Below are 12,010 nucleotides of genomic sequence, written 5' to 3' on the forward strand. Positions count from 1 at the left end.
CCTCCGGGCTCTTGCCAATGTCATCACCAAGCAACATAACTTCATCATCCTCTTCCTCACATTCCTTTCTTTGCACTTCCTTTTCTTCATTTCTTTTTCTTTTCACTTCATTGCCCTCCCTTCTTTTTCTTTGCGGATCCTCTCCCTTACTGCTTTTTCTTTGCAGTTCCTCTCCTTCACCGTTTTTTCTTTTCACTTCATCTCCCTCACTGCTCTTTCTTTGCGCTTCCTCTCATTTGCTGCTTTTTATTTTCACTTGCTCTCCCTCCCTTCTTTTCCTTTGAGCTTCCTCTACCTCACTTGGTTTTCTTTGTATTTCAATCCCCTTCTATTCCTTTTCCTCTCCCTCATTTCTGTTACTTGGCTCTTCATCCCGTTCAATGTCATCCACTTCCTTACATCCCTTAAATAGATGTGACATGACACAACGATTCGTCCTTTCTTTCAGTAAAGCTAGGTCCCTCCTTACTTCCTGCTCAAACTGAGGACCTAAACAGTGGTCCAAAAGTTTTTCCATCCGTATGACCTTTAACTCAAGGACGTCCTTTTCCCGCTTTACTTGAAACAACTCGGACCTCAACAAGCTTACCACCTTGTTCAACTCATCAAGGTCAGCACATGAAGAAGGAATTGATTCTGCCGAGACAACAGCAGGGCGATCCTATGGCCAACTCCAATATGGTTGTCTCATTTCCTCTTCACTCGAACATAGCGCCCGCAACTGAACTGACTGTTTCAGAATACAGACAAGAGTCATATTCAATCATTCTACTTCATAATTTCATTGAATCTTATAAATAGTTCCAAGGGCTACAAACCAAACCTCTTTGCTCTGGAAAAAATAATTGTTCAACTTTCTCATCTCTGGAACAGACGTAGTAGTTCTCCATCGCAAAATACGCGGGACAGCGGTCGGATCAACAACCTTGCAGTAATTTAGGTCCGCCATTCTAGGAATTAATTCATATACCCAAATCTACACAATTCACAGGACAAAAGTCATTATTTAAGTTTTAAAGTCCACAAAACATAACTGACATGAACATTATTACCATGTACCTGGAAAGCATACGTGAAACCTTTAAAACTCCAGCCACCCCTTTGCACTTCACCATGCTTATCCTTCTTGCCCTTCTCATTTCTCCGGCTTGTTCCCGTTACCTTACTTTTCCCCTTCCCTCTTCCCTCTTCATTTTCAAAGCTTTTCACATACTTTGTTGGTGCAGAAAATAGACTGTCTTGGGTTTTGTCAAAGGACACCGAACCCCATGGATACCTGTTGAACGCATCCAAGTCCTCTACAAGGGTCAGGTAATTTAGATTGATGTTCAAATGTTTGTCCCTTCCAAAAACCACTAACTCAGCAAAGTAAACAAGAGCTAGCTTGTAGATGTCATCTTCCTCTGTGCACCTCAGAAATGCTTCTTCTAAAGCATTACATGTAATTCCTTCGTCTATAAAATATCTTTTCTGAAGTCTAATTTCATCACTTTCTCCACTGGAAACTTCAGGCACTTTCCCAAAACGAAGCCCTGTGATCAAACAGAAATCCTGACGAGTGAACTGAGCAACGTCACACCCTATTAAGAAACTCAGTCCATCCAAGTCTTTCACACCCTGCCCCGCTACTCTATGCAACACAACCCCATGCACAATCTGCCCGCTAAACTGAATCTTATCTATATTCAGAAGATGGCCAAAGCATGATGTCTTGAATTGTTCTAATTGTTCGGCACTCAACTTCGCTCGAATTGTAGCTATGGATGAATTTGCATGTGAGCAGTTGTTCACCCGTGAAGTATATGCCTCTGACTTTGGCCATACCAGTTGCACGTTGGATCCCATTCCCTGAAATACAAGATGAAATAACGTGAACACATATACTACCATGTATTTGCACAATCATATTGGTATTTACACAACTAGTCAACTAAGCACATTACAAATTTTACAAAGTACACGCGCATAGGGATTACTAATCACAGACTTTAACATCATCAAAGCAATATGACAAATTTTGTGCAAATACCTGTTAATGCAATGATTATGTGAATTACAAACAATTTCATGTGTTTTATTTATGGATCCAAACTCCAATCAATGGTTGATGCATGAGTGAGTGTGAGTGCAATCTAGGCAAGTTCTGCACTTCAAACACATGACAATTATTGTCATCTCATACACAATAGAAAATAAATAAATAAGAAAGATGGTGGAAGGAAGCAAAGCAAAGCATCTGCTCTGCTATCTGCTTGCTAAGCCATTGCCACATCTTTCTTTCTTTCTAGTTTTTTCTTCAGTCAGCCACAATCGTCATAGATCAACCTTTATTTCAAATGCTTTGCACTTTTATTCATGAGTTTATTATTATATGTTCTCATTTTTCACAGGCAAATTTAGTAACAAAGGAAATAATATTTATTTCAAAAAATATATATATTCTAGCGCCAGAGAGATAATCTGCACTTTGCGCTGCTTCAAATGTGGAAGGTTTTGAGGGCATCCTCCAATTCAACACCATTATCTTATTCATATCATTATTGACATGTTATTGACTTGATTTTCATTCGTTTTTTTTACATATACCCAAGCAAAAATTAACATGTAAGTGAAGCACAAAGAAGAGATGCCAAATCCAACAACATTGATGGTACAAATTGGGGAAAACCGTTACTCTAACCATAAACTAAAATTCCATAAATTACTCACTAAATGCTGGTTATTGAACAATCGCAAGGTGTCTGTGTGGGGTCTTTGTGCGGCTTTGCTCCACAAATGGAACCTATCACTTCCAACGAATATGGCTTCTCTCCTTACCCTTCCACTGCTTCGCCCCTTCACTATTTCGAAATCCACGCCTTTGCCCCTTCCACTCAAAATAAATACTTTTTCAGGGTTTAGAGAATGGAGTTGCGTTCAACCGTTGCCTTCAACCGTCGTTAATCGTTGCCTTCAATCGTTTCTCAGAGCTTAGCGGTTTCTCAGAGCTATGAGTTTTAGAGCTATGAGTTTTTTCTATTCAAACTTGAAACTTGCCTTTTTTTTTTTTTTTTTTAAGGATCAACTTCAATGCTGGATATTAAATTCGGATTTTGGTTCCTCATCTACCCAATTGTAAAACTTTATCTCAACTTTTCTTAGCCCTTAGATTAATCTGATGATTATAAAGTGAACCCCTTATAACTTGTCACTCATTCTAGTCTGAGCAATTTAGTGATAGTAAAATGGGCCAAATATTCAATTAAACCCAAAAATTCAACCTTAGCCCTTAAATATGTCATAAATTGGAAGTTGGAACCATCCGTGTAGCGTATTAAAAGGAAAAAAGTTTGCCACCTCACATCAAAACAAGAATTTATGTGATCGATGAATCAGATGGCAGGTAACAACTTTAAATGCCACACTATTTAGTAACAAGACATCTGTATTTGATAAGAAATCAAATACTTGACTATTTGGGATAGAATTCATAAGATGTGGGCCATGGACCCACCAACCCCCCATCAACCCCATCAACAATGAGATTCAAAGCCAACCATATTATGCCGACTCTTGTTGGTTATCAGCCCAAGAAAGCAGAAGGTCAAGAAATAAATACAGAGTTTTATTGCAAAACCAGAAAAGAAAAAAAAGCCCATTTCTCACACATTGCCGTCCTTCTCATTCCCTTGTTATATTATATGAGAAACGGCATTTAAAGCGCGCAACATTATTGTGACGCATTTTCACAAACACGTTTCACTCACAGTGCCTGAGTTCTGGATACTTGCCCTCATAGGGCTCGCTCGTTAAATCTCTAATTTAAATTCAACTCCAAATACGAATTTTCATTCCTTTTTGAGCACTTGGGAATTTGAAATTTTGAAATCTGTGTGTGTTTGTGAAATTCCTTCTATCCTCTTTGTGGGTTTTGGGCCATGCCGATTGTTGCTGCAGCTGTCGTCGTCCCACTGGGCCTGCTCTTCTTCATCTCAGGCCTCGTTGTCAATCTCATTCAGGTAACCACCTTCTCGCTTTTCTCTTCATGGTTCTGGATTTTATTTTCGTAATTGCGTAGATTTGGTTTTTGGTTCACTCATTTTTCAGTTTCTTTTTGTTATTGATTTCTTCATTTTTGGGCTGTATTTTATGAGGGTTCTGCTTCTTTCCTTTCCGGGGTTTCAGTATAAGTTGCTTATAGTGATTGATTTTAGCCTTATGTTTTTGTTCTTTCTCAAGTGGGTTCTTTGGGCAGCGTACGTCTCTCAGCGTGCATGTGAATCTCGGCTTTGTTTCTACTTTCTAATCTGGCCTGTATAATTCCAATGATTCGGAGAACAATTGGGAATGAAACGAAACTCTAGAACTTCGTTTTTGAATCTCACATGCTGTTGAGCCCATTGAGCTTAATTCTATTATTCAAAACTGAGTTAAAATTTGAGATTTAGGAGTTCACTTCTGTTCTTTTTTTTCTGTTCAATTATCATATCAATTGTATCATTTTCTTTTCTTTTGAGTTTTTAATCTGTTTAGCATACTTGGTCAATTGTTTCAGGCGATTTGCTTCATTCTTATTCGGCCTGTGTCTAAGAATTTATACAGAAGGATAAACAGAGTGGTGGCAGAATTATTGTGGCTGGAGCTGGTGTGGCTCATTGATTGGTGGGCAGGTGTTAAGGTATTAGCTAGCCCCCCATATCGTGTGATTTTAGTGGTTTTGATTGATTTAACTTCCTTAAAGTGCAAATAAGTTAATATATGTTGAGCATTTTTTAAGTGCTTTCCCACTTATTCTGCTAGCTTGTAACTATGTATTTTTCAAAAAAATCTTTGCCCATACAATTGTACGAACCAATTATTAAGGTTATTGCTGGCTTTTGAAAGATTCAAAGCAGCAATTGCTACCATAAGAAAGACTAGAAGATGTAATGCTGAAGGAGGAAATCCAAGCATGTGGATCAAATTTTCTTCTCATAAGCTTGTATAAATCCCTAAAATGCTATCAATTCAATTCCTAAACTAGGAAGGTTTTGGTTGCATATTTTTCTTTCGGGGGGTGGAGAGAGGCGATTGGTTGCAAATTTACTTGTGTTTTATTAGACCAAGGGCAACAGTGCACTGTCTCTTTTATCCGTTTCAAGGTGGTGAGAGAGAGTAACTTATCAAGAAAAAAAGAATAGTGAGAGATTAAGATATCCTATTGTGTCTAGTGGGGTATCACACTAATATGGACAGTGCATTACTGGGTCGTTATATTTCCAGTACAGTTGAAAACTTTAGTGTAGGAACATGGAAAGGCGAATAGCATACACATCCTATTTATTTACCTATTTTATAGAACCTTTAGAAAAGTTATATATATGAAGACCCACTTAACTCGAAGTTGAACCATAATTTATTTTTTTCCATGTCCACTTAACTGAATCTTGATTTAGTTAACCCCCTTTGTTTTTTTTCTTTTTCTTTCTGTAGATTCAAGTTTACACAGACCATGAAACCTTTAATTTAATGGGTAAGGCTTAAACTTCTTGTTTGATGTTTTTGTGCCTAGGACTAAGTATATATTGTCCTTTTCAAAATTCTGCAGGAGAGTTCATTTATCTGCTCATATTTCTTATTTTCTAGGTAAAGAACATGCACTTGTCATATCCAATCATAGAAGTGATATTGATTGGCTTGTTGGATGGGTTCTGGCTCAGGTACACTGTTTATTTATCATAGTTCAGTCTCATGCATGATGCACAAATATATATATCAGAAACGTGTTTATATTCATACATATAATAAATTATCAAAAGGTACTTTTTTATCTGTTAGTTTGTTTTCATGGTATGCTTACTTTACATTTGTAGAGGCACACAAAAGTTATAGTTGAGATTTATTCACATGTGCATGTAAAAGTTGTTCACAATATAGACTAGTGCTGTGCTATAATTTTTTTATGCTGCTGATTTAGAACTAAATGTACTTATGCAGCGGTCAGGTTGCCTTGGAAGCTCCTTAGCTGTAATGAAGAAATCATCAAAATTCCTTCCGGTATGTTCCACCCTAAGATGTCCTGTCAGCATGTGGAGATGAAGCTTTTAAGTCTGAAATTGTTAAGTTCACACACAACACACACACACACACACACACAAACACACACACATATGGAGAAGGGATATTTTCTATATCGTGCTGATTCTTGCTTGAACGTGTGGTCTAGATTCATAGTGTGATAACATAAGCATCTTAGGTTGCCACATTGTCTTGACAAGAACACATTGCATACATAGACGCTCTTTCCATAGAGGAATGCAAACAAATGAGATCCCTTGTGGGGCCTACTGTTAATTGTAGTTCAATATCTGAGCCATCTATTTTCTTAAGACTCCATTCAAGAGTCATCCTTGTGAAAAAATAGCGTAATAAAATATCATTAAAACGTCGAATTGTGATAAAATAAATAGACCAAAACAGTGTTTCTGGTAAACCCTAAATGATTGTAATGATAATCAGATGGTTAGGTGGTTTTCGATTGGGCCAATTTTTACAAGGATGATTCTTGAATGGAGAGAAAACAAATGGTTCAGATCATTAAACTACAATGCAGAGTTGGCCCCACAAGGGGTCCTTTTGTCTTTTTTGTTATTTTGTAATCTTTTCTTAAATGAGAGTAGTTTTTAACCTTAACAACTTAGATGAGATTTTGAAGTTTGTGAGTCTGTTATGATCCTGAGGTATTAATAGTTAGAAGTTTAGATGTCATTGAATACTTAATTTCAGACCATATTGCAATTTTATTATAGACTTTATTAAAAATTTAATTTGATACATTTTCATGAAATAGTTGCGGGTTTGGGGTTTTGCTGCAAATGTTGTATTGTGGCCCCACTTTTGTCATCCAGTCTACATTTCATTTAACATAAGCATTCTCATTTGCCTTACTTTTGGGTGTTCCTTATTTCTTGTCAGTAAATGGCATGCCTTCTACGTGCAGGTCATAGGGTGGTCAATGTGGTTTTCTGAGTATCTTTTCTTGGAAAGAAGCTGGGCCAAAGATGAAGGCACATTAAAGGTATTGGTGTATGGTTGTTTATCTACATATTTTATATACATATGATATACACAGGCACATATAAGTTGTTCTTTACACTAGAGAGTTTTGCTTTCTCATGAAACTCTTAAGGAGTCTCTCCTTTATACTCTTGTTCAATTTGATAAGCAATCTGGACATAGATATTGTAAATATCTTCATTTCATTGAAGTCAACTTTTGTAACCAAGCAAAAGAATCAGACGGTATATCTTCAAAATAGACTTCCTAGCACCAATTCTGAGAATTGTATGTGAACTCGTTGCTTGTAATTAGTTGATAAGAAGTAGCGTGTTGTAGATGAACTTCATAGTCATTTTGTTATCTCCTAAATTTTAATGACTGCATAATTAGTTTGATAGTTCTTTTTTCCTCCAAACTCTCTACAGAAAAGAGGATTCACTCATCTGCCAAGAGAGGCCACATAAAAAGCTAAGCCATGTGGCTAATTGAGAAATGCTTCAGGGTTTTTGTCCCCATATAATTCACTAAATTCCAATTTCTCACACTTCTCTTCCACAAAGAGTCTAGGTTCTTCTTGCTTAGGGACTGTATGTAACAAATTGATGTTTCCATTTTTCCTACCCCTATAACTGTTTTTCAATGAACTGATTTCTTTTTTCAATCAACTCACTGAGTGCCAGACAAATCCTTAAACCTAGATGAAAGTTCTGCATTTATAACCGTTTTACTTGAAGAAATGGGAAACTTTGAAGAACATAGAGAATGTTTTGGCTCGGCTACCATGTTGATGTAGGACAAAAGAAGGTGAGTTGTTGCCTATGATTATTGTGGTCATAGGTGGTAGAAAACTGGCAATTAGAAGAGGTTTAGATAAAAGAAAGATTCATAGTTTCTGTAACCCTAAAGTTCGGTGGGAAATAATAGGAAGGATAAATGAGTATGGTTGTTAGAAAGTAAAGGACTAATGAAAAAGAAAAAAAATGAAAGAATAGAAAGTAAAAGAGATACTGAATCACAAGGTCTTTCAACAATACTTAATTTTGGTTCTTCCCAAATGTGATTGCTTTATAAGAGACACCCTTTTGATGATAGGAGGAAGAAACTTATACGACATTGAGTCTTTCCAAGACCCAAATATATTGACTGAGACCATACTTAACATTTATCCATAAGTTGACTCTTTGACTTAATTTTTAATTGTTGTTTTTTATTTACTGAATTTTCACTACTATCACATTTCCTTGAAACCAAACAGGAGCCATTGTTAGACTTGGGTAAAAGGGGATTAGGATTAGCCTTGCACTTTGAATGGGGACATTTCTTTTCTAACCTAGCTGTGCATATGGAATACGTTAAAATGTCTACTTTTGGAGTAACCTTGCGGATCTCATGTGCTTCTTGTGGTAATAAATCTGCAGTCAGGTGTTCAACGGCTGAAGGACTTCCCTCAGCCCTTTTGGTTGGCTCTGTTTGTAGAAGGCACTCGTTTTACACAGGCAAAGCTTTTAGCAGCTCAAGAATATGCAGCCGCAACAGGGCTTCCTGTCCCTAGAAATGTTTTGATTCCCCGTACTAAGGTAAAATTCTCATTGCATTTTCTCATACTACTTTAAGAAAACAATAATAATAATTTTCTTGGAATGCCTTCTCCATCACCTGGCTGGTTACGGAATTCCCATCAGCATAAGAAAGTATAATGTTCTGGAATCCTCCTTTACAACAGGCCCTTATTCCCTATTACACATGGTTTTGGCTTATCTAGTAAAACTCTTGTTTCTTTCAGGGTTTTGTCACTGCAGTGAGTCAGATGCGCTCATTTGCTCCAGCCATTTATGATGTAACAGTGGCTATTCCTAAAAGTTCACCTGCACCAACGATGCTAAGACTCTTTGAGGGGCGACCTTCTGTGGTAAGCCTGCCTTACTTGAGATTTAAAAAAAGGCTGTGTAAGTTGTTTAATTGTAGCAAGTGCATGTAGGTTTGAGCGTTAAATTCACGTGTAGAACTGACACAGAATGTTAAATGCACATTTTTGTTTAATTGAGTACACTCATGTGGCTTTTTTACCCAAGGCATTCTAAGAAACATCTGTCCAGATAGTTGTGGTGTGATGTGCAATGCGAGTAGTGAAACTGTGATCATTTTCGCATGATCAATTCCCTTATACCTTGTGGTTTTGAATCACTAGTTGGCATATTTCTTCATTGAGCATGTTCTTCTAATGTTCTGGGAGGAAAAAGGGCACAGGGCAATGATTTTGTTTTATGTTTTTTTGAACATTGTGGGTCCTTTGGTATCTGTGAGGAGTTTTCAATGGCTCGTGCTTCTCGCTTGGGTGGTAACAAGTGCTTCGTGTCATCTCTGGATGTCAACTACATAATTTGAAGCTTTTCTACTTACTGTGATAATGCTTGATTTGCATTGTACATTCATTTGACTTTCAGAGGGTCTTGAAATTGTGCTGAATGCTTTTTATGATTACAAAATTTGAAATTGTTTATGTTAGTGATTACTGATTGAATCCTATGGATTGGCAGCAGCCTTGTGCACTGAGCTGCCCTGTTTATATCTGGGTTTTTGGCTTATACAAACTTGCCTGCCCTGGTTGTTACTCTCTTGCAGGTGCATGTGCACATCAAGCGGCATGTAATGAGGGATTTGCCTGAAACTGATGAGGCTGTTGCACAATGGTGTAAAGATATATTTGTAGCCAAGGTGACGACTATATAATGTGTTGCATGGTTGTGTTCCTGGCATTTCCGGTATCATATATGAAATACATGCACTTGGAAAATGAAGGGAAAAGATTAAGATGTATTTTGCACATATATTCTTGAATCAAATTGAACTGACAAATTGGGTTTTGCTTCCAATAATTCATGTATTAATGTCCTAATTTTGATGGTCTTCTTGTTTGCTTTTCATATACTAGGATGCATTGTTGGACAAACACACAGTAGAGCAAACGTTTGGCGATCAACAATTGAAAGTAACTGGTCGGCCGCCAAAGTCTCTTTTGGTGGGATATGTGCTCTTAAAAATTAGCCATCTTGCCACTCAATTTTTTATTTATTACCGTGTTACCTTTTCTCTATATTCAGGTAACTGGGGGTGTCTTGTAAGTACTGCTAATTAACTCATGCTTAGTGCAGGTTGTTACAGCTTGGGCCTGTTTACTTATTTTGGGGGCTCTAAAGTTCCTCTACTGGTCTTCGCTTCTATCCTCGTGGAAGGGTATTGCATTTTCAGCATTGGGTTTGGGCGTTGTTACTGTCCTTATGCAGATCTTGATTCGATTTTCGCAGTCAGAGCGTTCAACACCTGCCCCAGTGGCTCCTACAAATAACAATAACAAAGGGGAGTCTTCAGGCAAACCAGAAAAACAGCAATAGAGTGCAGCTTCATTCCCAAGCCTTTTGTAGCTGGGCAGCTTGTGATTCATGTTGCTTCCCTTACCATAGTGTGGTCGAGCTTTAAAGTTCTTTCTCTGTGGTGCCCCTTTGATTCTGTAAAACGCATATTTTGTGTGCATATCAATTCATTAACTGCTGGTTGATTAGGGTAATTTCTGTATAGACTCTTAAGAATGGCCGTAACAGCACTGCTAGGTCTAGGATGCCCCTCAGAAATTACACTTCCTTTGATCTTGTTTGTCAGTGAACATGGTGAGCTTTGGACATGACCCTTTCGCTTTTATCATTTCTGTTCGGTGTAATTTATGTGTAAGGGAGCAATTTGGTTAAGCATGACATTTTCCAGAACATAATTGTCCACCCTCAGTAGACTTGGCAAAATTGTTGTTTTAATTTTTTTTAAAAAAATAAAATTACTACAAGGCTTCTTAGCCCTTAAACATGCAATAGTTTGTATACAACTAAAATCTGAAACAGGACACTGGAGGCTCAACTAAATTAAGGGACATTTAAACTAAACGCGTTCATTACAAACTTTTCACTTTTCTTGATTAATTTAATTTAAAAAATAAATCAAAACAATAGAAACTGAAAAGGCAGCGCTGTCGCTGGGAAACTTTGCCAGCAACCTTCTCTGCTTGGTGGCACCCCTTGGCAGCCTTGGTTGATAGCTGTGGGAACTGGTGAGAAAAATTGGTCATTGTACCCTCACGCATGTGTATAGAGAGAAGAATGGAGTTGCTGACTGTGGTTGGGTCAGTTCTTGTTTAGGTGATGATGTTATGTATTTCTGCCACCCCCGCAAAAACAACTTTACCCAAAAAAAAAAAAAAATACCGGAGCATACATTCTTATTCCAAAAAAAGAGAAAAAGAAACACATAAGTCACTTCAATTGGGTGTTTGATAGTAGTAAAGTTCATGAATTTATACGTGCTCACCAGAAGTTTTTCTTTTTTTTCTTTTCTTTTTTTGTTCAATCAGTTTTGTTTTTTTGTTAAGTGATCAAAGTATTTGATTTAGTTAAGTTCAATTCGAATTAAAGCTTCCTATTAATCACAGGATTAAAGCCTCTTAGTATTTGATTTATTTTTTTTGTGGGTTATGAACTCGGATGGATCGAGGATTTGAAAATTCGAAAATAAAGTGGGCTAAATTTTCCTTAAGTACAAACCTATTGAAAACTCGACGGTACCATTGAATTCAAAAAAAAATAAAATAAAACACTAGGGACATATTGAGCATTACCCCTCAAAATGCTAGTACATGTAGATAAAAACATACTTAAATAGTTAAATATCTAATCAAAATCCAAAAAATGTCATCAATTGTAAATAAAAAACTAGGCCTTTATCACATCTTCAATCAACATGTTAACAACTAATCAATTTATCAAAATCCCTAATTGATAATTCATACATGCAAGAACACCGAAGTCAAATTGAAATCTTATTTTCCCATAGAAAGAGAGAGAGGAAAAGTCAGTCTAGTGGGGTTAGTTAATAAGATTTTATTTGGGTTGCCTAGGCTAGGTATTAATTTAGTCCAAAAAAAAAAAGAAAAAAAAAAAAAAGAAGTTCC

The 12,010-nt window shown here is 36.9% G+C and overlaps 1 protein-coding gene across 2 annotated transcripts; it reads left to right on the plus strand.

The window, feature by feature from the left end:
• Nucleotides 1-3,498: 3,498 nt before the first annotated feature.
• LOC117636003 (1-acyl-sn-glycerol-3-phosphate acyltransferase 2) lies at nt 3,499-10,783 on the plus strand. Of its 2 annotated transcripts, XM_034370418.1 has the most exons (11): nt 3,499-3,998; nt 4,535-4,657; nt 5,452-5,491; nt 5,605-5,678; nt 5,956-6,015; nt 6,959-7,036; nt 8,436-8,594; nt 8,801-8,926; nt 9,640-9,732; nt 9,950-10,036; nt 10,170-10,783. In XM_034370418.1, exons 1-11 carry the CDS (start codon nt 3,918-3,920, stop codon nt 10,407-10,409), a joined length of 1,161 nt encoding a protein of 386 aa, XP_034226309.1. In that variant the 5' UTR covers nt 3,499-3,917; the 3' UTR covers nt 10,410-10,783. The 2 variants fall into 2 exon arrangements, with proteins under 2 accessions (XP_034226309.1, XP_034226310.1); XM_034370419.1 differs by lacking the exons at nt 5,452-5,491; nt 5,605-5,678 and having other exon boundaries at nt 3,572-3,998.
• Nucleotides 10,784-12,010: the final 1,227 nt, after the last annotated feature.

The sequence above is a fragment of the Prunus dulcis genome, chromosome 7 (genome assembly GCF_902201215.1).
Source record: "Prunus dulcis chromosome 7, ALMONDv2, whole genome shotgun sequence".
In the NCBI taxonomy this organism is placed as follows: domain Eukaryota; kingdom Viridiplantae; phylum Streptophyta; class Magnoliopsida; order Rosales; family Rosaceae; genus Prunus; species Prunus dulcis.